Below are 27,414 nucleotides of genomic sequence, written 5' to 3'. Positions count from 1 at the left end.
TGTACCTGTGTGTGGGCTTGTAATGAAGTCTGGGTAAATATTGTGGCCCCTGGAGTTCGTCATTCGTTTCGCTTTTGTAAAGAATTACAAATCATTTTGTCGGATTACACACAGGAGTACCTCAAGCGCCCGACCATGGGTCATGTGTGCCTGCCGTGTCCTCCGTTCTTTCATTCGGGGTTTTGATTGCTGCTCTCTCAGAATCACTGCGGTCGCTTTTACATTTCCCTGAATTAGATGTAAGAACCCATAAGCCTGCTTACACACTGTGTGTGTGTCTGCGCATGGATGTATTTATGTTTGTGTCTGGGGAAATGAGGGCCACATGTTTCCATGGTTCTGTAGTCCTCTTAAAGAGAGGGCTTTACTCCTGATAGGAGTGGACTTAACAAATAGTCACATGGGAGCAGTGCTGCTATTTTGGCTGCGTTAGCTGAAGGCTGACAGTGGACCGGACATAGTTTGAGAATCATAGCTGCAACTTTACTAACACCACCTAATGAGGCCAAGCGAGACCTGGCTAATGGCAGGGATTAGAATTGATAATGGATTGGTCTGACATGTGCTCTGCTCATCAGGGTCTCTGATAGAGTTGTAAATGAAAGGATAATTGGTAAATGGTTTTGAGTGACTTGGCAAGCAACTGATGCACAGTTCATTTCTATTAAAACCTTTGAATTGATTATTGTATGACCTAATTATCTTCCTGAATTTGTGCATAACTTGGCTATGAAATCTAATCATAATCAACTAAACATATTTGTTAGCTGGTAATACAGGAGCAGTCATGAATATTAAACTTTCATGTCTTTTAAAACAGCACTGGTTAGATTAGATCATTCAGGCTAAATTCCGGACCCTTGGTCTTTACAGAAACACTTCAACTTAGCCAGCTTGCTCTCTGAAGGTTATTCCACAGCATCTCTAGTTGTCTGCAAAAGGCATTTTTCACCTGTATCATACAGTAACAGGATCGTTCAGGGCCTTGTTAGTCGTAGCATATGTGATGGTTGGATATCAGTCGGTTGTATTAAGTCAGATTGACCCTTCTGCCAGATTAGAGCCCAACTATGGCATCTGCCAGGACAGGTGTGTGTATGTTCTCATGCTTCTTGCATGCACCTGAAATCATTTTGGTGAAAGAGGTGTATCCACTCTCCATGGGTACGCGTGGAGTTGCATGCACATGAGACAGACTATGGCTCTTTTATACATCACTGTGTGCGAGATTGTGTTAGTGAAAGTGGCGGTCTTTGTGTTTGCTCATCTATGTACGTGCATACCCCGTGTGCCTCGCGTACGTGCTGCGCATACGACGGCTCCCGTCTCCCACAGCGGCTTGTTCTTCCACAGGTGCTATTTCAGTCAGCCGACTGTCATCCCAAAATGCTTTTCAGCTGAGTGCTTTTCAAAACAATCGTCACCGGTGCCCCAGGCTCTTTTTACAAGGGCCTCTGCCGCACCGAGGTTTAACATGCCGCCTCTGATCTGCTGATCAGCAGACGGGTGTATGGTATGTAGTGGGGACGAGGGGAGGCAACTTGCATGTGTTCAATCCCTCTATCTTGCCTTACTCCCAAGACGCACATCTCCAAAGGATGAGGATGCAACAGTCAGGGTAAACAGTGTGCAGACATAAACATGAGACGTCGTTAAAAGGGATCACAAGCTGTGACAAGTCACAAAGTGAGGATAGGAGCAGATTTTAGATCTGTGTTTTAATGTAGGAATGTTAAAAGACTAAAATGAATGAAGCGTCACCATTATTGCATTTTTTCCAGCTTATTTGTTCTAAAAAAAATTGTTCCAGTCAACCAGGCAGTATTCATTATTTATAGTTAACCTGTGCTCCTTTGGTCACTTTGTGGCAGCTTAGAGTGTAGCAGACTACGGTAGCGCCACTTAACCAAACTGCATCTCTTAGCACTTTTGGCAGGGGCAAGTGCCCTAAAGTTAGAGTGTTGGGTACATTATGTTTTAAAAAAGGGGAGTACAAAGGAAAATGTCACCTGTAAACTGTGCAAGTCAGCGTTAAAATGCTTAAAGAACACAAGAGTCGCCGCAGCACTTGCTCGTGCCGCTGGTGACTCTGAAAGAACTGCAGCTCCAAACTACGGCTCTCACAGGTGTCGTCCGCTGCAAGTTGCAGGTTTATGTTAAAATGCACTTCAGCACTTTTCAGTTTAGCAGGACTGCAATTTTAACATTTGTTGCTGTCACACAGTTTAAAAGGCGCTGTGTACCGGCAGCACCGAAGAACGCTTTCCTTGCAGAGTGACTGACCCAGAGTTGGACTAAGTGTTTTGAATATAAAAACCAGCTAGTCCTTTCTACCCATAAGTCGTCTGTCCCGAAACTCCACTCGGTGGGAGAACCTGTCAGCGAGCTGCTCAATTACCATTCAGTCTAATTACACCGTATTAACGCCGCGGAGCCAGAAGGGGAAAAAGGACGGAACATAAGAAAATGAAGCGATGTTTTATTGAATATGAACGATAGCGAATAAAAAGTGATTTGAGCATTTCAACTGATGTGAATGTACGGAATAGAGAATAGGACAAACAAGATAACGAGGGATTGACTTTACCTTATTATAACAGTATCATACAGTGAGTGTTTTTTCCATGCTTCAGGAAGTATAATAAATTACATCACCTGTTTCATCACCAGTCTTTTAACTAAGCAGCATGACACAATTTCAGGTTAACGTTAAGTAACATGAGTGGAGGTTGACGGTGGGGGCCAAGCTTTTTCAGTTGTCCACCTCAGTATGAGAGGCACGCGTGGTGGTGACGAGCATAGTCATCGAAGGCAAGACGTACATGCATACTTGCTCCTCTTACCCAGCATATGTGTTTGCATTGATGTATATAGTATGTGTGTTGGTATGTGTTTAAAGAATGACACTCACACACACACGCCGTCAGATGGACACATTCCAGTGTCATGGTCAAACGACTTGTCTTTCACACGGCTCATTCCTTAAAGCGGCCGGTCCTGCTGGAAGTGACAGCATATGGAAAACTTGTCTAAATGAGTCCACACATCAATTACATCAACACATTCTCACCTCGCTTAGCCCACCCCTCCCTTCTTGCTTCACCGTGCTCTCTCTGTCTCTCTCTCTTTGTCCATCTGTGTGTTTTCTACCACATCTCTGTTCTTCCCATTTCTGCCTTTTCCTTCCAGCTATTGTCTGATCATAGCAGCCACCGCTTCGGTGTCTCCTCTAACTCTCTCCGGTTGCAGGGGAGGTGCGAATGAAAGCAGAACTATATTAAAACACTGCAAGATGTTGAGCCAGGTTTTGATTCAGGTACCAGTGAGACACTGGAATGTGAACTACGTTTTCTGGTTTGAGCAACAGGTTTGCAAATCACAAAGTGCAGTAATTTATTAAGGGCAAAATGCTATTTTAGCCTTTAGAAAATTTGATTTTATGTTAAATGACAAACTTTATATTTACTAATTGTGTGACTTCTTGTGCCTTAAACAACGTCCTTGGTTTTTCTCTTGTTCTGCACCATAAGCAAGCAGGAGACACGCTGCTCATTCCATCTGCAATAAAGCTGAGCAGCTTAACTGTGTTTGTGAGTCAGCTGAGGTTTGTGCGTGTGTTGGTGAGACCTTGACCTTGACTGCAGGCCCTAATGGAGCAGACTGTTCTGCGGATGATTCAAACTCCCTTTGCCGCACGCTGGCATGTATCAGCCCATAAAGCATGCTTAAGTCCTGCTCTGGTTTCAGGGAGTGGAGCGGCTCCCCTCATCCCACCACTGCCAGACCCCGCCCCTTCGTCACACTCCAAAATAGCCACAACCTTGTCCCCACATGGAGCACAGAGTCGGCAGTGCGTATATATGTGGCCGTAGTTGATTGAGGAGCAGATTGCTGGTGACAGGTCACACCGCGTTCTGTCCCTCTGACCCCCCAGATTAGCGACATGGAGCCCCCACTCTGTCCTCCCCTCCTCTGGACTCCCACCTGTTGGGATCCCTCTGTAGCTTAGATCTCTCCGTCTCACACACGCACACGCACAGTGGACAAGCTGGGTTAACAGAATTCTCTTATTTGCCTGTCACTCACTCTGCAGGTGATAAAGGCCATTATGAGTCATTAAAGTGCACGTGCGTTGGGGTGTGTGTGTTGCCCAGTGAGCATATGTGTGGGTTGAAAAGACGCCTGTCACGGCACGCTCTCATAATTGCCCTCTTAGCCAATTATCCCCCATTTAAAAGCAAGTCACCTGCTCTGCTTCCATGTCCACACAAGTGCATGTGCGCACACACACACAAACCACACAAACAGGAAAAATAACACAGACGCGTAGTATTTAATCATTGTTTATTTACTCTACCTGTATGTGCGCTCTAATGCTTTTTGTTGTTTGCATCTGTACTCATTCTGTTGTTTGCTGTCTCCTTCAGATTCTGATGCACACCAAAGACATGGTTCAGAAGGTGGGTTATTAAAAGGCTTTCTGCTTTTGTAGATAAGCAGAGGACAAATTATTTTGTAAGCAGGGATGGACAAGACCCACAATCTATATACAACCTATATTTGCATGTCACCAACTGCTGTAGGTGTTTTATAGCACAGTTACATAAAATGTAATAATGGCGGTGTGTCATTTTATTTCTCTGTCCCTTAGATGAACTTAGACGTTATCTATGGAGACACTGACTCCATTATGATTAACACAAACAGCAAGTCGCTGGAGGAAGTGTTCAAGCTTGGCAATAAGGTACATACACTACAAATGTACATTTCTTGCTTGTTGTTTTCTTTTGACTAAATGCACATCTGTATGTTGTCATTTATTATTCCCAGGTGAAGGCAGAAATCAATAAGCTCTACAAGCTGCTGGAGATCGACATTGACGGCGTGTTTAAGTCGCTTTTGCTGCTGAAGAAGAAGAAATATGCTGCTCTGGTGGTCGAGAACCACGGTGAAGGGCGATACAGCGTCAAGCAGGAGCTCAAAGGCTTGGATATTGTCCGCAGGGATTGGTGTGACCTGGCCAAGGAGTGTGGCAAGTGCGTTAGCCATAAACCCTTAGAGACTCTCCTCTGGAAAACTATACTGCAGCATAAACACACACTAGTGTTGCATAGTAGATTACTGTGATCCTTTCTGTCTAAGCGTTATATCTGTTCTCTCACAGCTATGTGATCAGTCAGATCTTGTCGGACCAGAGTCGTGATGTAATTGTGGAGAACATCCAGAAACACCTGGTGGAGGTGGGAGAGAAGGTAGCGAGTGGAAACATCCCACTCAATCAGTATGAAATACACAAGGTGAATATGTGTTCATCATTACTCACTAAAATGTGTCGGAGCTAAATTGAAGGTCAGTTTTCTTGATTGATTGTTGCGTCTTTCCTTTTCAGGCACTGACTAAGGATCCTCAGGACTACCCAGATAAGAAGACTCTCCCTCATGTCCATGTGGCTTTATGGATCAACTCCCAGGGGGGTCGTCGCATCAAAGCTGGAGACACAATCGCCTATATCATCTGCAAGGTGTGACCATATGAAATAAAAGGAGGCGTATGTACAGTAGTGTCACTGATCCAAGTTATTTTAGCAGCAAATGTCCTTCACTGACATAAACTGCCATATACCATAAAACCAAATATCCAGAATTAGATTTTTAGATCACACATAAAACCACTCCATGACTTTTCCTCTACCCTAGGACGGCTCGTCTCTGGCGGCCAGTCAGAGAGCCTACACCTTGGAGCAGCTCCAGAAGCAGGAGGGTCTCAGTCTGGATACGCAGTACTACCTGGCCCAGCAGGTCCACCCTGTGGTGTCTCGCATATGTGACCCCATCGAGGGCATTGACGGCGTGCTCATAGCCACGTGGCTGGGTAATTTAATTATAGGTTTCTGTAGACTCCAGAAGACTGGTTTTATTAAAAGTGGGCGATTGAGCGTCAATCATTTTATATTACTGCATTTACTGCTGTAACTTTAAATCAGGTGTCGGCGTTAGCCTATACATTAAAACTTTTATAGAAGGCGAAAACAAATGAAAGAAGTAAAGGTTCAGTTGAGGTATCTAAGTAAAATTGTTATATTTTTTTAATAGTCTGATTAATGATGGTTTTAGTCATGAGGTTATCTTGTGCTCCCATACACGTCTTATGTACTTGCCCTGAAAAATATTTAAGCTTGTCTTATTTTCAGGTTATGCTACTACGTAATCTCTGTTTGTTTCAGGATTAGAGTTGTTCCAATATTTGATGGTCTGATGACAACTGAGGCAAACAGAAAAGTTGTCACGCCTAATGTCACAATAACCTTATAATACAAAACACATTTCAAATGTCAAAAATGTAACGTGTTTGGATGTTCTTCATGTCATGTTTTCCTTCGCAATACTAAATTAGAGGAACATTATTCATTCTTTGGTTTTTACAGTGTTAAAATGCAAATATTCCAAATATGTGTAAACACTGTGTGTACTGAATCTGCCCATCTCAGGTCTGGATCCCAGTCAGTTTCGAGCTCAGCAGCAGTACCAGAGGGAGGAGGAGTCTGATGCTGCGTTCGGCGCACCGGTCCAGCTGACTGATGAGGAGCGCTACAAAGACTGTGAGAGGTTCACCTTCACCTGCCCTCAGTGTGGCACTGAGAACGTCTACGACAGCGTCTTCGAAGGAGCTGTAAGTATGAGCTGTAAATGGAGCGGCCTTGCTGGCCCCTCCAAACCGCTGTTCACATCTGTGTTAAACCGCACAATTCCTCTGGTCATTCACAACTGTGTGCAGCCCAATATAGTTAATAATAAGTTTTAATAAGATAAGTTTTTATCATCTAAAACAATGTTTGCGCAACATCAGATGTCAGCATGGTGTGTGCATTAATGCGCACACAAAGAACGCCTCAGACAGAAAGAATCACTGTAGCGGAAAAGGACAGACATCTTTTATCACCGGTGTAATGAAGTAATCAGTGCACCAGAGTGTAGGAATGGTGTTTCTGAAGGCATTTCAAACTTGCTGCGTGAAGGATTCCGGCTTGAGTCATCTTCCATATTGTGTCTCCGTCTGTATTTTTAGACAGCTGCCTGGCTCCAGTATGGACTCTGTTTTCATTGGCATAGTTTAGACTCCACAACTTGAAAAGCCTTTCCTTAACCCCCCCGCTACACACACACACACACACACACACACACACACACACACACACACACACACACACACACACACACACACACACACACACACACAGATCTTTCACTATGTGTTAGGCCAAGGTCCTGTGTGTGTGTGTGTGTGTGTGTGTGTGTGTGTGTGTGTGTGTGTGTGTGTGTGTGTGTGTGTGTGTGTGTGTGTGTGTGTGTGTGTGTGTGTGTGTGTGTGTGTTATCAGCTTATAATAAGGAGCAGGACACAGGTTTTTCTTGTCTGGAAGACACTAATAAAACTGACAACCATCTGTTTTTATTGGCTCGGGGAGCTCTCCCTGAATTAGGAAGGGAGTATTAAACACACACCACAAAATGATGATATCATTATGCACTTGCACAAGAAATATCCAGCATTAGAGATGAATTTGAACTACTGCTACTTTGAACTGAATCTATGAAAAGAGTGACATAACTTAAATCAACTCCTTTTAAAAATTTAAATAACTTATATTATTTAACTTTAGATGAAACTAACCAGAATGTTTACTGGTCTTAATTTTACCCCATGCATCAGATGCTGGTATGCATTCACACCCACAGTTACTGATAAGGCAATAAGTTAATTAGGGTGCTGAGCATGGTCTAACATCTCAGTGAGGAGGGAGGACAGATGGACCTTGACTCCAGTCCTGACACCGAGCCAGAGATGGACGGAGGAGGCAATGATGGATGATGGAGGACAGACAGAGGAGGAAGGTTGTTCGATGGGTGAGAGAGGGTGAAACGATTAACTTTTGGAGAAGTAAGCCTCAGTAGAGCTTCTTGTATTCTCCTCGATATGGTTTTATTAGAAAGTTGGTTTTAAAATAAAAATTAGAAGAGGAGCGATGGGGATGAAGGGTTAATGTGTGTAGCTCCATATGAGCGTTGTCAAATCACTTGATTGACTTGAACCAGTCGTCAACCATGGACGTTCGTGCCCAAAAAGTAATGCAAGCAAACAAAATAAGAATGATTGTGCACAGGTGGGAGCGTGTCACATGTACACTTAACTTCCCCACAGAAGCCTTTTTTTGCTGCTTTTAAAGTGACAGTTAAATTGAGCAAGTTTAAAGGAGCCAGTGTTTAAAGCTGTTATATTTAGTGTAATTGTACCGTGGCTGCTTTTCTAATTGCATTAACTATACTGTCGAGTTGACTGGGGTATTAAGGTCATGTTGATCTGTTTTCTTCAGGCAATAGAATAATAAAACAAGAATATTGAAATATCCTGTTCCTAGAGTTTTTCAAGGAAATTACCAGGATACTTTGTTTTTATTGCTGCCTATTCTGAATACTTAACACTAAATCATTTTACCCACTTTTCAGGTAATAAACTGTAATTGGACATTAATTCCGTCATTCTTATGCATATGAGGTTTGTGTGATGTATTATTATTTTACATTTCCATCAGGGGACAAAGTTGGAGGCCAGCCTAATGCGATGCTGTCACGTCCCCTGCCGAAGCAGCCCCATCGACTACGCGGTCAACTTAAGCAACAAACTGCTCCTTGACATCCGCCGCCACGTCAAGAAATACTACTCTGTAAGTACTTCCGTGTTTGTTATCCGGTTTGTGAGTGTAAATGAGGTCTGAGTAAATAGTAATGCTGCAGATAAGACGCTGTTTTACATATACATCACATCCTATCACCATGTTTACTTTCACACCACCTGCAGGGCCACAAATGGGCTTTTTAGTCAGTAATGCGGCATCTAGTTGGATTGGACAGTACAGCTGGCCAGCTTTTTCTTATTTATTTTCTTTAAACTACACATACTGCAAACATGACAGATGTTTGATATATAAATATTAAACTACAATTTTATGCACTATTCAGTATTGGGTGTTTTTGTGTGATGGAAGAATGTTTAAAAACATAGCCTATTACTAATTAGTATTAAATATCAGAAAAAACACAAAACAGGATAATTGACCTTCCGCAAAGTGTCTATATGATTCTGTAATGGTACAAGAAGCCAGCCAGCAATAGAAAGGATGTTGGGCTAAAGATGAGGGAAACCTCAGCAGGGCACTGTGCTGACATTTTCCACCAAAGAGCGCATTATTCTTCCACAATGAAAAGAGCACCAGGAAGATTTGGTAAGAGCATGATCCGTGAAAATAGCTTTTATTTTGAATACCACATTTAACATGCATACCGTGTCTTTTTTTTTTTTTTCTAACAAGGTAAAGGGGAAATTTAAAGAACACAGAAACTGGGTCATAGAATCAGCAAATGCTAAAAATACAACAAATTGAACATAATGTACTTATGACTTTTGGGATATTTTTTACACACAAGCAAATTTTGAATGACTCCTCATCATCACTAGTCTTTCTTTGCTTTGAATATTACCTTATTACACATTTTTAGCTGTTGCACAGTTGAAACAAGCTAAATTAAATAACCTTAGCTTGAAAATGTTGCAAGAGTTAAGCAATTATTTCAGAATAAAACTGTTATTAGACAAACTGGGACATATTGATTTCTATTGTTTTTATATATATGTCCTGCTGAGGACAGTGACAGCTTTGGAGTGAATTAAAGCGGATTCCTGTGTTGTCTTTGTAGATGTCTCCCTGTCTCTTCTTGTCGCTTGTAACACCTTGGTCCTGAGTGAGTGGAATGTGCTGTGTGTGAGTGTGTGTGTATGTGTGGGTTACTCTCCCACAGTGCTGAACAGAAATCAATTAGTGCGGTGAATGTGTGGGGAGCGAGTCCCCCTCAGCCCCTTTGTCACGATGTGTGAAACAGCTGCTACCACTGAATAGTTACACCACACACGGCAACACACACGCGCACACACATCCCTGGAGGCTGAGCAGCAGTGGACACAGCACACACAGCAGGGCAATGAAGAGGGGTAATATTGTGTAATTAAGGATTCCTTTCAGGCCGAGGGAGAGTTCAAATAGAGCTGTTTGTCTGGTCAGATAGAGTGAGCGCTTTGCACCTCTGTGTGTACGTGGTGTGTACACCATATACACACATGTGTGTTGGCGTCCTAAGCGAGTACCACAGAGACATTAATCATTAGTGAAATTACCTCCTGCCCCCCCTCCCTGCCACCCTCATCCCAACCACTATCAATAAACTAGCACCCTGAGAATGGGCAAACACTTGTACACACACGCACTCTCTTGCATGCTCGCTCGCTCTCTCTCCCTCTTGCTCTCTCTGTCTCTATGTTGTCATCCTCTCCTCCTCTCATCCCGCTGTCTTCTGGCAAAATGAGAGATTCGGTTGTTTCCTGAACCACCCAATTCTTCTTTTTTTTTTTTTTTAAACCCCTCCCATCTAACCACCGTTGCCATGGCATTTAACAAATTATTGCAATTACCCTCGTCATGTGGGTCGCCCCTGGAAACGGGCTGAGGGGCAAGAGAAGAAAGGGGAAGGGAGAGAGAGATGGGGTTGAATGAAGACCAGAGAAGGTGATAATCCTGTTTTGAACAAAAGGTCAAATTGTTGAATAGAGAAGCTTTGATTAAGCAGAGGAGGTACAAAGTGGAACCGTTTGAGCTCTGGTGTGTGCGTGTGTGTGCGTGTGTGTGCGTGTGTGTGTGTGTGTGTGTTTGTGTGTGTTTGTGTGAGCTAGCATGTTTGTGAAGTAGTCTGATTTTAGGTCTTTTCACTTCAGAGCTTAGGCAACAAATCAGAGGTGTGTGTGTGTGTGTGTGTGTGTGTGTGTGTGTGTGTGTGTGTGTGTGTGTGTGTGTGTGTGTGTGTGTGTGTGTGGCAGGTGGATTCCTCTAGTACAGGAGTCATGTCAGCCTCTTCACTGTGATATCAATAGTTATTAGACAATTAATAGTTCACCAGTCATTCCTTGGTCACACAAAAAGAACGATTTGAAGACACCACCGACATTTTATGGACAATCAATCACCTAATCAGAGGGTTAAATAAAAAAAAAATATATATATATATATATCCTAAAGATTTGCTGACAGTCGACTTATGAATTTGTTGAAGTCATCATTAATGGTACTATGCTATTACCACCAGATACAAATGAAGACTGGGTAGAAGTTGCCAATGGACCCCTTTAAATGACAAAACCAATTTCTGTAAGCTGATAACTGCCGTTTCATTCATCACTGTCAGTTGCCATTTAGAAATGGTTCATGACGCTTCATAGGGAAATTGGTCATTTACGTGTGTGTGTGTGTTTGTCTTTTTTGCTGTGACTCAAGTAAAAGCGGTGTCAATAGTGTACAAGTAAAAAACTACTTACCACACACATTTTAATTTCCCTTCTATGTATAAGTATAGGCAATAAATCTGTTGATTTTAATACCTAACACAAATCATAAAATGACCTATTTTCCCACGTGTTTTTGTTTTCCTCTTTCTAAATGTTAGTTAGGAAATTAGATTTTAGTTTTGTCATCCCATTCGTTCATTATCTTCCACTTAAAGTTGGATCGTGGTAGCAGCAGGTTCAGCGAGGTTTTCTGAATGCCTCTCTCCCCAGCAACGTTTGCCAGCTCCTGGCGGGTTTCCGAGGCATTCCCAAGCCGGGTGAGATAAATAATCCTTTTAGCGTTTACTGGGTTTACCCCGGGGTCTTCTACCAGCTGGTTCTCTCATTAGAATTGAAAATCTTATGTCGGCAAATTACACAGACCAGTAAGATTCACTTTGTTGAACCATCAATAGCAAAAGCAGTGTACGTGTAAGTGCTTATGTAGTTTAGTTAGCAAATCTAAACTTGAAAAAAGCTTTTTAAAAACCCAAATTTAAACTAATCATGGGTTCAGTAATTAGAACTTCGGTCAAAGCATATTTACTGGTTTTTAGTACGTCTCTGCAACTTCACTGTAATATTGCAGTGAAGAGTCTCGGACCCGCCTGTAAGAATGTTCCAGGGCAGGATGTTTCGGAAGAGACGAGAGTTCACGAAAAGCAGAGCAAACAAAGAAGAAGAATCAGAGAGGGTATATTTCCTGGTGGTCCCTGTGGTGGCCTGGTCTTGCCTCTGTTTGGTTAAATTATGTGGAACTCATTTGACGTCTGCATTCAGTGTGTCGGGTATCCACTGCTATAATTATGCAATTATGAGCCTTTATTCTCTCTCGTCCGACTGTACACCCCCACCCCCACCCTTCGCTCGGGCAAAATGCCTCAATTAGATGTTATTTTTTTTCTTTCTGCCTCCCTCCTCATTCCTCGTGTGCTCCTTGGTTTTAGTTCTTTCTGTGAAGCCTCTTACATGTTTGCTGCACTTAATCTTGACTTGATTTGTGATGCGTGCTGTTTGTATGGGTGAACTTTGGGTCACAGTAGAGCAGCAGAGGGGGATTGTGGGTAGCTGTTCCCCAGTCAGTGTTCTGTGTGTGTGTGTGTGTGTGTGTGTGTGTGTGTGTGTGTGTGTGTGTGTGTGTGTGTGTGTGTGTGTGTGTGTGTGTGTGTGTGTGTGTGTGTGTGTGTGTGTGTGTGTGTGTGTGTGTGTGTGTGTGTGTGTGTGTGTGCTGGACACTTGAGACTTTGATGTGTGTCCTGTTAATTAATTTTAATACATGTGCATGGAAAGCGATTAAGAAGTTTGTGCTCATAATGAATGTTATGGGAACAGCAGTGTGTGCTGAGGCTTGTGTCCTATGACAACCAAAAAAAAAAAAGAAATAATGATCAAACAGCCGCCCACTCTCACACACCTTATCTCCCACCTCCACAAACCATTGTCCTGCACATTTCTTTATCAGAGACAGCAAAGCAGTTTCATTTCCCATGATGCTTAGCTCTTTGTACAAGCTGGGTGGAGGTGTTTAGATAATTACTCCCCGAGCTGGGATTTGTGGTTAAAGCTGTGAACTCTGGGACTTTGTAATTGATTTTGGACATATGTGTATGTTTGTGTTTGGCTTTAATTTAGAAGAGATTGACTGTGTGTGTGTGTGTGTGTGTGTGTGTGTGTGTGTGTGTGTGTGTGTGTGTGTGTGTGTGTGTGTGTGTGTGTGTGTGTGTGTGTGTGTGTGTGTGTGTGTGTGTGTGTGTGTGTGTGTGTGTGTGTGTGTGTGTGTGTTTTAAATCTCCTGGTTAGTTAGCAGCCCTAAATCAGCAGGAAAGGGGAATCACTCAATCATAGTAAATCGATATTAAAAATGTCCAAAATTAACTTCCAGTATTTAAACCAGTGCATAGACCAGTGCACCCAGCATGATAGGTATCTGCACAGTTTCCATGAACAAGTCATGAAGTTATACCTCTCCTCTACATGATATCCTTTAGTTAATTTAGGTTAGATAGTAGCTGGTTTATTGTTGATTACTGTCAAATTTAAGCTCCATTCTTTACTCTGAGTTACAACATTTTTACTAAGTTGGTTTGTGTCACTGCTGGTGTTTGTCTCTGACCCTGCCTGTGAGCAGCTTCAGTCTGACCTGGTTGGTGTTCACTGTAAAGGTTCTTGCACAGTAGGGAAGGACTGATGTGCAGTAGACCTGTCTACACTGGGAAAAAAATCCTCCCAGTTGACTTTATTAAGCTGCTGATCAAGAGCGTAAATGAAGGCAAAGCTGAAAATCAATCAGAAGCAGCGTTTGCTTGTTTCTGTGTGGATAGAAAACCAGCTGCTGTGGTTTTGAAGGCGTTTATTTTGACTGACTGGAGGAAAGGAAGGAAGGATAGGTAGATGGAGGACAGAAGCAAAGGCCTTGGTGGTGGTGGGTCTTTTGCTCTGTCATTAGTTGGGCATTAACCCCCTCCCCTTTAAACCCTCCTTAGTAATGACAGGGCATAAGAAGCAGAGAGTTGGGGGTGGGGGGTGCTGAAAGAATACAGGGAGATTAAGAGGGTTAGACCACAGCACCTGCCCAGGGTCACTACCTCACCCCAGGGGGTCCTAACTACTGCCGTTTTGGCTGTCCTCTGCTCTGCCCGTTTGACAAGTACTCAGAGAAGGACCCCGACACACAGCAGCTGAAGATACATTCAAATGTAAAGAGAGTGAGAAAGGAGGGTGGAATGGGAAGTCAGATGTAAACCTTTTTTCTTTCCTCTTGTTACACTTGTTTGTCCTTTACCTGCCCGTCCTTATCAGGGGTGTTGTGCAAAAAACAGAACTGCTAAATGTAAGAAACTGCAAAATAATGGAACCCTAAACACGGGTCCTGAAAAGCTAAAGTACAATAAATTGGCAACTTAGTGAGTTTGATGAATACAAAAACAAGGCGCGGTTTAAAATTAAAGACTGGATAGAACAGAATAAATTCAAAAATGTTCTTCTAGGTTGCGATTTCCCGCCCGTGTTTCCTGTGTTCCATTATTGATTTACTGTGTCCATCACTGTTTGGTTTTGTTTTCAGTTGTAGAAAACAAACCCTGCACCTCCAGCAGCTCCTGAAGTTTTTATTTTTCCCAGTGGTTGGAACTAATCCGTCTGTGTCTCTCCCTCAGGGCTGGCTGGTGTGTGAGGACCAGACCTGTCAGAACAGGACCAGACGTCTGCCCATCGCCTTCTCCAGACACGGACCCATCTGCCCCGCCTGCAGCCGGGCCACTCTCCGGCCTGAGGTAACCCAGCACCGGACACGCGTGTCCGCACGCTCCCTTTTAAGAACGCGCCTTAAAACCGCTGCATCACTAACTGTCCAGAGGTGGAGATCAATCCAGACAGCAGCACGGCTCAGTTCTGTAGGTTTTGTCCAGGTGGTGGTGCTATGGAGCTAAAGTAATCCCCTCATACATGCTGTACATCTCAACTCATCAGTATCACATTTCAGAATATACACACTCATGAAAAGTGACCTTTTCTTTGTCCTGCAGCATCTGTGTGCGTGTGTGTATGTGAGAGAGAGGTGCAGATGCCTACGTACGTCAAGGCAGTGAGAGCTGGATGGTAGTTTAACCATTAAAAGCATCTGTCTGTCCAGCGCTTGAACACCACCTTATGAACAGTTTGTTAGCTTGACCACTGAATTTAAAAGAAACACTCTCCCTTTCCTATTTGAGTGTGACGGTTCAATCACTTTTTTTTCTGTCCCATTCTCACCATTCCATTCTTAGCCCTTGCCGTAACTCTCTTGTCTGTTTTATATCTCGGTCTTGTTTGGTCCCCCCCTCAGCTGCTTTGCTGTGTCTGGCTCTGTGGCGACAGGTTGTAAACCAGAAGGCCAATTTCTGCTGTCACTGTAGCCACTTAGGCGGCCATTGCTGTGCCTGAGGGCCGTGGCACTTTAAACTATGGGCTGAATAAAACATTTAACTCTCTGTGCTCACTCATGCACTTTTTCTCCATCCAAAAACCTGCAGCCTGTCTTCGTTTTACCTGGTTTTATGACTTTATCACTGGTGTTGTCTTGGAGGACAGGTGAGGATTGTGACAACATATGTCACTAGCTCTTGGATTTAACCAGTAAAGTTTGCATAAAGGTAGAACATACCGTTACAGTAATTAAAAAATATTCACCACACAAGTGAGGTTTATCATTTTAATAAAGCACAAGGAGTAAAACCTTCTGTTGTGTGAAAGGGAACTTTGCTAGTGAAGTAGAAGTAGACACATGTCTGCAGTTTAATGTGTAAGACATCAGAATCAGAGCTTAGACTAGTGATTTAATTACTGAAGTTAACTGACAGTTTTACTTTCATTCTTCATTGTTACATATTAACAGCTTGAAAATTATCTATAAGAAAACCATTTAGGATCCTGTGATTTAGCCGTCTGCTTTAAACTACTTTCCCAGCATGTCTTTATTGTTCAGAGACTAAGAGGAGAGTTCATTCTTTTATTTTATAAACCAGCTGCTGTTAAACAGGAGCCATAAATAAAAACATCCTTTAAATAGAATAAGAGTTTAAAATCCACTTCCATACCACCGGCCTCCTAGCATTACATCAACCCTCTGCCCAGCTGAATAATCGTCTCTGACTTCTGACCTCCACCTGAGAAGACTCATGTAAGATGACAATTGATATTGGCCTACACTGACTTTTTCCGGTGTTGGATAACACTGTTGTTGGAATCCAGCCAGTGCACGAAGATTAATATCCCAGTAGCTTACATGTGAAATTGCTGCCAATTATGCAAAGTACTCAAGGGCCCATTCATGGCTGTTTGAGCTAGTGGTAGATCGACTGTGCTGAAAGAAGAATACGATGCCTCCAGCTTCTCCAGGTTTTTTTGGGGCGAGCCGTCGCATGTCCAGAGTTGGATGCCGACTCTCTGCGTCTGCCTGCTGCATCACTCTGGCTACTCTCCCTTTATGCTTTTTATCTGCCAATATCATCAGAGATTATCAGGATAATAGCAACAACAGCCAGAAAGACAATCAGTTTCTTCTCTGTTTACGCTGCACAAAAAAACCCACTTGTTTGTGCTAGATCCTTTGTAAAGGAGCGTTGTCTTGTTTGTGACTCCGCGTTCCCTTTCCTCTCCTGCATCATGGTACATTTACCATCGCTGTGGGGGCTGCATGTCCTCTCCTCTCCTCCCTTCATCCATCCCTCACTCTACCTCTTCCCTTCTCCCTCCCCCTTCTCTCTCTCTCTCTCTCTCTCTGGACACAGATTCAGAGCGTGATCTGATCTCCATGTAATGGGAGAGTAATAGGCACTCTGCCTTGATTGGTTGGTAATTTGGGGGAGTTATGCACAGGTGCAATTTGTAATATTTTCAGTAAATTAAATTTCTTTCTCTTCCTCTCTCCCTTTCTCTCGCTCTTCATCTCTCTCGCCCACCCTCCATCCACAGCGCTTAACTCAAATAGGCTTTTTTTTTTTCTCTCACCACGTTTCAAATCTCTGTCCTGACTTTTCTTTTCTTCCCCCTTTTATTCAATGCTTTCTTTCCCTGCTCCTTTCTCACCGTTCTCTTTGCCTCCCCTCCCTCCCTGCTTAGCTCTTGCACTCATTCCGTCTTCTCCTGGTTTACTTTTCCTCTCCTCCTCTTGCCCTCCCTCTCTGTCTCTCTCTTTTTCTCCCCTCGTTTTATTGATGTACGCTCAGGCGCCCATTAGAGCTCCCTTTTTCCCTCTAGTGGAAATTGCAGCATGTTAATTTTCACACAAATTACGGCAATAGCAGGTATCTCTATTTGATACATTATAGCGGGAGCAATCAGAGATAATTGAGTGCCTTTCAGAGGGAGACGGCTGCATTCACTGCCGGCTCAAAGCTGCCCCATTATCGCCTAATCGCTCTTTAAACACTGAATTTTGCCGAACAAAAATTCTTGTCATAATTTTGCTTAAGTGTATTTGGAAATCACAGTCCTTTGAGCGAGGATAATTGAAATCAAATCCCTTTCACTGGAGCTGACATTTCTACATTTCCCCCCAATTGAAATTAATTTCAAAAATTGAGCATGAATATCTTCAAATAGCAGGCAATTATGCCTTTCAATGGGGAGAAATTACCGGTGCTGAATCGTTGGAGGCTTGCGGGCGAGAGCACCAGTTAAATGCCTTTGTTTCCCGCCGTGTTTGCCTAGTAAAGATTTACATATATTGACTCATTATGGTGTCTTGTGAAGCTGATCGGCATGACTACCACAACCGGCAATAACGTTCATCGCATCTAAAAAGCTCAAGAGTTTTAAAGCCTTGTGGCCTCACAGCTGAGGGAGAATGTATGTTTGTTTCTCCCCATCTCTCGCCCCCTCTTTCTCGCTCCCTCTCTCCTTCCACAGCTGCAGTTGCGCGAGGGCTCGGATATTGTAGCCTCTCGCTATTTACAACGCGGCTGCGGCTAAGCTAGGGGCGAGCGCGGCGCGTTGAGGCGCCGGGCCCCGTTCACGCCGCCGCCGTGAGGCTTTCTCGTCATCCCGCGTGTCAGAGCATTGATTAGTCTTTCAGCCGCCCGCCCGCACGCTTTCTGTCCAAACTGTGCTTTGTTTTTGTTCGGCCCAACGTACGGCCTCTCCCCACGCGTTGTGTGAAAGACTACCTTTTTATTAACTGCTTCACTGGCGGACTTGAGCGACAGTGTAGTGTGCAAAAGTTCTTTAGAGGTCAGATGTGTGTGTTTTTATGCGTGCGCATGTTAGACTCTTAAAAGACAGAGACAGGTGTTTTTAGACTGGGGAAGTCTTGAGTGCTCCTTTTATTGTGTGAGCCATTTTAGACGCTTGCTCTGTGATTTGGATCAATTTGTATGATTTAGCCTCCTTTTCTTATTTCTTGTGGGGTTTTTTTTTCTTTATTTTATACACCATGTCTTCGTTGTGTCTCTGTTCCTCTCGCGTCTCCTTCTTCCTTTTGCCTAACGCGTGTTTGTGTGCGTGTACATGTGCCACGATGTGTGTGACGGGAGGGGTAGTCAGCCAGGGAAGAGGGAGGCAAAGGAGCAAGGGGTACGAGGTGGGGGCTGGGGGGTCCTACGCTCCCGGGAGAGAGGCAATTTCACAGCTGGTTTGCTCCTTAGGCAGTCAGGCTGAAAATGCTGCAGATTTGTGGAGCAAATTGAAATGGTGTCAGTGCAGGAACAAAGCGCTGAGCTGAATGACGAGGTGTGTGCGGGGGGGGGGGATCTAAATTCAATAACAACCCTGTAACATTTTAGCCACGCCTTTCTGACACCTGTCAGTCAATCAGGGCCCCGGCACTGGCCCGCCCACAATCAGCATTATATTGTTTGAACGTACTGCTGCTAGCGTGCACGCGTGTTCTCCGCGCGCTTTATTCTCGAGAGGAAGAAATGGCGCGCGGTGTTTGTGCCCACTGCGCTTGTTCAACCTTGGCAACCGTAACCGAGGCTCCATTATGGGATGTGCATGGCTTGGTTGTTGACTAGGCGGTGCATCAAAGGTCAACAGCTGTGCGTGCCATGTGGGCAGCCATAGAAAGCCATTAAACGCACGCACGCACACACACGCACGTTCGCACCTCGCATCGTTTGCATCGAGCTGCATTAGACGCTCTTGCCACTTGATTATGCCGCAGCAGCAAAAACTGAAATTACAATTACGCTGGTTGCCGATTGGCAGGTATAATAGGCGCGCACACACAGACACTGACACACAGGAATTGTCAGGGGATTCTTCCTGGTGGTAATAATAAAGCACTCGGCGCACACCTGATGGCAGTGTGGGGTCGGGGCTTAGCATGCCCTCTCCAGCGTAGCGGGGAAATGACGAGCCAATAACTGCAATTAAACATGCAGTATAATGGCTAATCAAATTGACAGCCTCGGCTGTTCGCATGCCTCTCTCACAATGGCTTATCACAACAAACTATTATGAGGGAGGGTATTTCAGGCCTGATCCCCCTCTTTTCTTTTCTCTCTCTTTCTCTTCCTCATCGTCTGACTCTCTCCATCTCGCATCTTTCTCTATCTTTACACTCTCTCTCTCTCTCTCTCTCTCTCTCTCTCTCTCTCTCTCTCTCTCTCACACACACACACACATATCTCCGCTCCCACCTTTCTGTCTCGCTCACCCTCTCCATCTCTCTCTCTCTCTTCCCTCTTTCTCCCCCTCGCGCAGGCTGTCATGTGGCTCCAGTTAATTGCAGTGGAGATTAACAAAGCAAGCAAATTTGTTTTCTTGCTTTACTGTGTCACACAGAGGAAGGGGGATGTTTTCTGGGAGCGAAACTTGTGTGAACAGAGTGCGCATTTGTTCAGTCGCATTCACTCTTCCTGTTTCTCAAACTGGTAAACATGCAGGATTCCTATTAGATATATGTTTGCCCTGTCACAGTATCTGACAGACTAAATTAATTATAATAAATCTTATATGACTGTCGTTGATTGACAGTTTTACTCTTCAGATGTCTATCGCCTGATATGAGATATCAGTCGCTGACGCCTCTCAATGGTAACATACGTGATCAGCCCATGTTAAAAGCTGTTTCTTTGTGGTTTTTATTGTTTTCAGTGCCTCATTGCATTAAAATGATTCCAATGAATTTCATGCAGGGGAGCGCAGGAACAACACCGCTGTTTGATCGATATTTTGACTGGGAGATATTCTAAATGCATTAGCTCTGACCTGAACCTAGAAATTGTTCTGGCGACTGACATGCTTGAATTTTTGATCTAGTCAGTGTGACATGAATATTCGATTAGTACTGCCCAGAGTAGGAAGGGAGGTGGTGGACAGGTTGGAGGGAATGGGTTTACACTCACTGCTTTTGCTGTGACCTTTCTGAAGCCTGTCTTTCATTTATTTTGAAGTAACACTGCTGTTTGTGTGTATTTTCTTTGCAGTACTCTGAAAAGGCCCTGTACAACCAGCTGTGCTTCTACAGGTTCATCTTTGACTGGGACTATGCAGTCGCCAAACTACAACTGAATGAAACAGAGAGAAGTAAGACTTTGCACACACACCACGCAGTCTGTCTGCTACCGTGTTTATTTATAAAGTAATATTTTATCATTTTATCTGTTGCTGTTTTTGTTATTCTGATGCTGTAGTACCTCCTGAGCTAAAATCAACTTACTAAAATGCTATTGAAGTTTGAGATTTGATGCCCTAACAATACTTCCTCACAAATACACATACAACATGGCATTAGCAATCAATGTCTCAATGTAAACCTTTTACCCAGGCTGCACTTACAATATTCCTCAATGATGTGCCATGCACGCAAGTAGCAGGGAATGGGCATTGGATATGGGGAGGGGGGTTAAGGACATTCAGCTCCTCAAGTCGACAGCCCTAATTTAGGAGACGGATTCAATCACACACACATACAGAATGCAAAACGCTCCAATCACTGGAAGAAAGGAGGAAAGAGCCCTCCATCGTTCTCCCTCTACCCTCACTGTCCATCTCTACCTCTTTCTCTCCTTTGCTCTCTCTGTCGTTTCTCTCTCTCTCTCTGCCTCTCTTGGACAGGCACTCGTTTGGCTGTGTTGATTGAAAACAGGTTTTAGATTTGGGGAAATGATAGGGGGAGTAATGGGCGAGCTGACGAAAGGATAGCCCTTCTCCTATAATGCGACATGGAGCGTATATTTCCCCCCCTTGGACTCAAATAGACGCTACTCCAGCTCTCTGAGCGCGCTCGGTAGGCGTCAGCTACAAGGCCTCTTTACCCATAGTTCTCCCTGATTGATGTCACTTGATTAGAAAGGGCCGCCGGGCCGAGTGATTTATTTATTTGATTAAATATTTATGTATGTATGTTATTTATGTATGTATGCCTGAATATTAAGAGTGTGTGTGTGTGTGTGTGTGTGTGTGTGTGTGTGTGTGTGTGTGTGTGTGTGTGTGTGTGTGTGTGTGTGTGTGTGTGTGTGTGTGTCAAACCAGACCTGAGTGAGGCAGCAAAAGAGTGAGACAGCAGAGGTAAATATAACGTGTAATCAACAGATGACCACTCAGAAGATGGAGGGAGTTGAAATAGGGGATTGGACCGGTGTAGAGGAGGAGGGGAAGGGAAGGAGTACTAACATGATTATAGCCTCCATTTTTGCTTTCTTTTATTTCTGTCTTTGCCCAGATGCAAGAAATCATCGCCAATCAGTTCTTGATTCTCCTCCTTTCTTTATGTTCCTGTGCTTTGCAGTATTTTTGATCTGCTTTGGGCTTTTCCCCCCTCGAGTCCCAGCCACATTTTATATTTCGCAGTGTAACGCAAAACAATGGAATGTAGCTTTGAACAATGGATACTGTGCTAAGCCATGTGCTAAAAGGGTTGTATTAACATGTAGGTGTTCATATAAATACAGTCGATCAGTCTTTTGTGCCAACATGGACTTCACAAATTATTTGTCTTTTGAAACCCTTTGCTTCAAGACATGATATGTTCCTGTTTTGAAGTTACACATCTGTTTGTTTAAGCTGCGGCACAAAAAAAGAAACCAAATCACTCTCCCTGAAATGTGCCCAGAATCCGTTTGAGAGACAGAACATGCTCCGGCATCCTGTCTGTAACACCCAGTACTGTTCTGCTACTGGTGTCGTTCAGCACCGCCCAGCACTCTGCAGAGTTAACAGTCACAACAAGTCTCCTGTTTGCCTGATCGGGCTTGACAGCCACCAAATGTGACACAAAATATGTAGCAAAGCCTGGATGTGGCGTGTTCATTTAAATATGTTAGGTATCAGGCGAATCATTCTTTAATAGCAGGCTTCATTTTATTAGAAGCTGTGTGTGGCCCGATTGCTGCGTCCTGGTAGCAGGATGATCTCCAGCCGGGAGGTTGTTTTTATCACGGGCGTGTACAGTAAAGGCTGGAGCGGGTCGCCACTGCGAGCGCCAGGGCTTGTGTTGCTGATGACTGGTTGCATTGTGTAACTGTATCTGCTGGGCCCTTTGGGCAATGCCGACCAAAACCGGTGTTTCCACCAAATGGGTGAGACGGCGCACAAACACGCACACGGCCGCTCATGTGCACGCACCCGTTGTCATGAAATGTAGGTTGAGCGTGTTAAACCTCGTAGTACTGCGTTCCACACCTGGGGACCACACGCTCCGATTACAGGGGGCAGACATACAATCCTACACACCCTACAGAAGTCTGTGTATCTAGCACAGTGTGAGGGTTGATGAGCATGTACACTATTTAAGATTTTCTTATTGTCTTTTCTGTGGTGTTACACACACTCCTAAATGTTCGCGTTTGCGGTCGTTTACCATTCTCTTAGCCGCTAATATGCTACAGTACCTGCACTCTGCATGCACCTTTTGTGTGCGTGGTGTATTCAGCCATTCAGAAAAGTCCGTGCATGTTCTGAACATACACAATGAAGCACATTAAGTAGAAATAGCTTTACATAAAAGACCTCTGAGTCAACGGAGAATGTAATGTGATCAGCGTGCGCACGCTCGCGAGCAATGCGCCGATCTGATCTACATGTACATTGCATTTTTGTGCCTGATTGCTGCGACTGAGTAAAACATGGAGGTAATTTCATCCGCGGCAGGAGCTCTCTAATAGATTATGCACACACACATAGGCACGCACGCCGTGGAGGGAATTAAAAAAAAGCCCTGCTGTCCATTCCGTAGCTGGGAACATGCCGTATCAGTGACTTTTGGATCGTCACTTTTCCCGTTTCCCCTTTTCGTCTCCCTCCCTCGCTCCTCGTCTTTTCTCTATCTGTTGCCTTTCTCCCTCCTCCCCTCGCACCTCCCTTCCAGTTCTCACCCTCGAGTGTGGGCAGTATGATTGCGTGTGTAAGCAATAATGTAATTTTGCGGCATTGATAAAATATAAATTGTCCTTGAGCTGCGCTTTTCTAATGATCCATTTACAGACCGTATCCCTGCCACCTCTCAGCGCTCCGCGTTTGCTCCTCTCCTACCCTCCCACTCCTCCTTCCCTCACTCCTCTTCATTTCTTTCTCTCTCCTCTCCATTTCCTCCCCTCTCTCTCTCTCTCTCTCTCTCTCTCTCCCGCTCGTTCCATCTTCCGCGCTGCCCTCCCTCTCTCCGGTGATACAAAGCAGGGTGGCAAAATCCGCGGGTGCGATTGTCAAATCAATTATTCATTCTGTGCAATTACACTCACACAAAGAAGTTTCCCTGTGCTCCGAGTGGTGATTAAATTAACTGCTATTCCAGCTGCCCGTCGCCACCAGCCTAATAGAATATTCATGGAGGCGGCCGATGGAATGGCCGATCTCCATTAACTTCATCATGCTCACTTAATTACAGGCTTGTTATTGTATTTACACCTAGTTAGAGCGTGCAGAGCCCCGATCTACTCGTGCCCAGCATCGCCAGAGTGTGCGCGAGTGTGTGACAACACCTAGTTAGAGCAAAGATAACCCCTGATACACTGTGTGTGTGTGTGTGTGTGTGTGTGTGTGTGTGTGTGTGTGTGTGTGTGTGTGTGTGTGTGTGTGTGTGTGTGTGTGTGTCTGTGTGTCTGTGTGTCTGTGTGTGTGTCTGTGTGTGTGTCTGTGTGTGTGTGTGTGTGTCTGTGTGTGTGTGTGTGTGTGTGTCTGTGTGTGTGTGTGTGCGCTACTATAAATTCTAGAAAGTTTTCAGGATCTAAACCTCCTCAGACCATTTTCTGTTTAATTTGAGTCAGCATCTCCTTTCCTCGTGTTTTTTCCCCGCTCGCCTCCGTATTCGTTCATGCCTCGGCCTCCCCAGCGACGCCGTCTTCCCCTCTCTTCTCTCCTTCCACCTCACACTCTCTCTTTAAGGGAGGCTATTTATTTGAACTGCGCTCCCCACTGTGCTTCGACTTGCAGCCAGATCTCTCCCTCTTTCTTTGCCTCTCTGTGACTCTTAAATCATTCTTTTATCTGTTCGCCACACTGTGATTGAGGTGGAAAAAAGAAAGGAGTGGGGAAGAGTAGAGGAGGGGGAGAATTATTTTCTCCTACCTTTCAGAAATGATGACATGATTGCTTTCGCTTGATCATGCATCATCACCCCCCTTTTTCTCCCCCACCCCCGATAAATAGACTAGTTTGTCTCACCCAGCCTCTCTTCTCCCCTTGTCTCCATCCCTGTCCTTGCTAACATGAGGATTATCTGGTAATAGTTGCTGCTATTCAAGTCAACCACACCATCTCTGTATGTTTGTGTGTGCACGCATGTCTGATTACCATTTGTCACAAGGATGTTTTTCAGTCACCATGGCTGGGTTAGTGTGCTTTTTAAGTGTTTAACTACCATCAATCATCTGCGTGTGTGTGAGCGTGAGCGTGCATGCAAGCGTCCACATCACTGTTGATCTCTGTGTATCTAACCTTTGTTCCCTTGGGCAGTCAGCGAGTGGTATTTATCCAGCAGCCGCTAATGTAGCAGACAGGAAGGACAAGACAGGAGATAGGGTGTGAAAATGGCGAAGACAGAACGGCCATATGGACAACGTGCACATTTATATACATGTGATCTAGATAAATATGTAACAAAGTGCATCATTTGTTGTGTTGTACGGTTTGTAATGCTGTTACTAAATGGACTAAAAAATGAGTCATGATTGATTTAGACAGTCGATTGGTTAGTCAGTCATCGATGAAAAACACCCGCCACCTGTTCCACCTTCTTAAATGCGAAGAGTTTTACTGTGGGGAAACTGTGATGGACATTTTTCGGTTTCTGACAGAGTCCAGATTGAGGTCTTGTTTCGTACGACTCGCGGCCCCAAAAGTCGAAGAATTCGCTTTACATTCATAGAGACAAAACTGAAGGTATTTACGTTTGAGAAGCATTAACCTGTCAAGCTTTGAACAGAAGTCCTAAATACCTACTTGTCCAACCATTATCTTAACTACTTTTTGTCTGAGGGAGTCACGGCAATTATAAAACACAAAATTTATTCTATAATATTTAATATGCCAACTAATGATTTGTCATTAATCAGAAATGAAACCTGTACATCTGTAAACACATTAATAATCCATCCTTTAGCATATAGACCTCAAAACATTGTAATTTGCTTAAAGATCTAAGTATTCTGTCTCATACAGAACACCTATGTATCATTTCCTTCTGCTTTATAATAAGGTGCCTGAGGACCAGATCATTGCAATCACTCCATGAGACTTTTAGTTATTTAGCAGTTTTAAAATTAAAATGAAAAGTTGAAACACACTTTACGATTGGTGTAAATGAAAATTGATTATTGCTGTAAAATCGGATCAAACTTTCTTTTATTTCTGTATTTCTGCTCCTTCTCTGCTGTTTCAACTTATTATTGCAGGGATATCTCGCTAGACTCTTGGTGATGGTGTGTTATTACTTGGTTTCATAGTACTTTATCCGCACTTGACCCTCAGTATGATATTGTAAAGATTTCATTTTGGTGGCTATGCAGCCTGGGACAGTCAGCGCTCACTCTTCTATGTCCTCATCACAGCCCACCTGAAGGGATAACAGGGACGAGATATTGACTCCACGCTCTCATTGGGCTTTTCCATCGATCTCATGATTCCGTTTGTCTGCGTGCATGCGCGCGCTGCTATCGACCCATCAGTCCATTTGTGTGTGTGATCCTTCTCAGCCCTCAAAAGTGATAGCATTACTGGCAGATAGCGTTGAACGTGTTGGTGCTCCACTTGAGAGTAAAACGCTCCCCTGTGTTTATTAGTGATGAGACAGCTGCTGTTTCTCTTACAGTTGGACTCCGCTGAACTTAATCTAATAGATGTAGGAAGGTGAGAGTCGTGGGCTGATGTTTTTAAGGAGACGTATGATCTTCAGTTGAGCTCGGACAATGAGAACGCTTCTTCCCTTTTATCTTCTAGAAAAAGTTGCCCAGCTGAGCGAAGAAAAGGAGGTGTATCGGAAACTGAAGGGCGTGCCGGACAAAGCCTTGGCCACCAGCGGCTACTCGGAGATTAACCTGGCCAAACTCTTCCAGGCCTTCTCCAGCCTCAAGTAAAACAACACAGACACCACCACCACCAGGAGACTTAAGCATCTGACTTGTGTTTGGACTCAGTATAGCAAACTTTGCTGTTTTGACCTCTTACCTCCACATTGACTTTCTTCTTTTGCCCCTTATGTACGGCTAAATAACCAATCACACCTCTGTCCTGCTTCAGTTTCTCCATATAGACTGCACACACATCCAGCTTGACCCCGTCACCCTGACTGTATGGTAAAGGGGAGCAGCAATCATACCTAAATGGCCGTCTATTGTGTATGTGTCTAGGAGCTAGCTGTGCCTCGATGGGTGTGTGCATGAGTCAGTGTATGTGTAAAAATGACTTATCCTAAGAACAGCCAGTATTCTCCAAAAGCCTCTAATTAGCCAATGATAGTCACCCTGGCCCCTAAGACCACTGGATGCCTGCAGTGATCGGACACTTGTTCTGATTACCACCATTCATCCTGAATGTGTGTGTGCGCTCGTATGTGTGTCAGATGAAAGTAAGGACAATGCGGGGACAGATTTAGTATCTGTACTGAACAGCTGATCTGCCTTTCCTCCACAGCCTTGGTTTAACTGAGGTCATTTGAGCCTTTTTACTAGCTGCTGCTCAGCCTCCCCTCCTTCCTCTGAGGCAGATTGTTTTAATTTGTTGGTAATTTACTATGTTTCGATCTCTTACTGCTTAGGAGGGTTTCTGTAATGACTACAATGTTTCATGTTGGGTGTTTTTTGATATTCATAATATTTTTTGATAATGAAACCTCAATAAAATGCTAATTAAATAGGATGTTAATGTTGCTGAGTTTTTTTTTTTGTTTTTTTTGTAGTATATGGTGTGATATAATTAATGAGATGACTCCTGCAGTCAAAACACTTTCTTAATTTCATAGCTCCTCGGGTATCTGATAAATTGAGCATCTCCACTTTATTTAACAGTACACTTGGGATCTTCTATTGTATTTTCATTTTCAAGATGTATTTTGCGGGACCGTGTTCACCTAGAA

General features: G+C 44.0%; 1 protein-coding gene across 1 annotated transcript in view; it reads left to right on the top strand.

The window, feature by feature from the left end:
• Positions 1-27,197, top strand: part of pola1 (polymerase (DNA directed), alpha 1) — a 37,077-nt gene extending 9,880 nt beyond the window's left edge. The window contains exons 27-37 of the mRNA XM_029148194.3: positions 4,428-4,460; positions 4,652-4,744; positions 4,831-5,036; positions 5,165-5,297; positions 5,390-5,521; positions 5,697-5,871; positions 6,488-6,669; positions 8,590-8,721; positions 14,582-14,698; positions 20,333-20,432; positions 26,280-27,197. Of these exons, the coding sequence (XP_029004027.1) occupies positions 4,428-4,460; positions 4,652-4,744; positions 4,831-5,036; positions 5,165-5,297; positions 5,390-5,521; positions 5,697-5,871; positions 6,488-6,669; positions 8,590-8,721; positions 14,582-14,698; positions 20,333-20,432; positions 26,280-26,416 (1,440 nt within the window). The 3' untranslated portion in view covers positions 26,417-27,197. The remainder of the gene's footprint in view (positions 1-4,427; positions 4,461-4,651; positions 4,745-4,830; positions 5,037-5,164; positions 5,298-5,389; positions 5,522-5,696; positions 5,872-6,487; positions 6,670-8,589; positions 8,722-14,581; positions 14,699-20,332; positions 20,433-26,279) is intronic.
• The last annotated feature ends 217 nt before the right edge of the window (positions 27,198-27,414 follow it).

The sequence above is a fragment of the Betta splendens genome, chromosome 4, assembly GCF_900634795.4.
Source record: "Betta splendens chromosome 4, fBetSpl5.4, whole genome shotgun sequence".
Taxonomy (NCBI): domain Eukaryota; kingdom Metazoa; phylum Chordata; class Actinopteri; order Anabantiformes; family Osphronemidae; genus Betta; species Betta splendens.
Note: the sequence above shows the minus strand (reverse complement) of the source record. Positions and strands in the feature narration are given on the sequence as shown.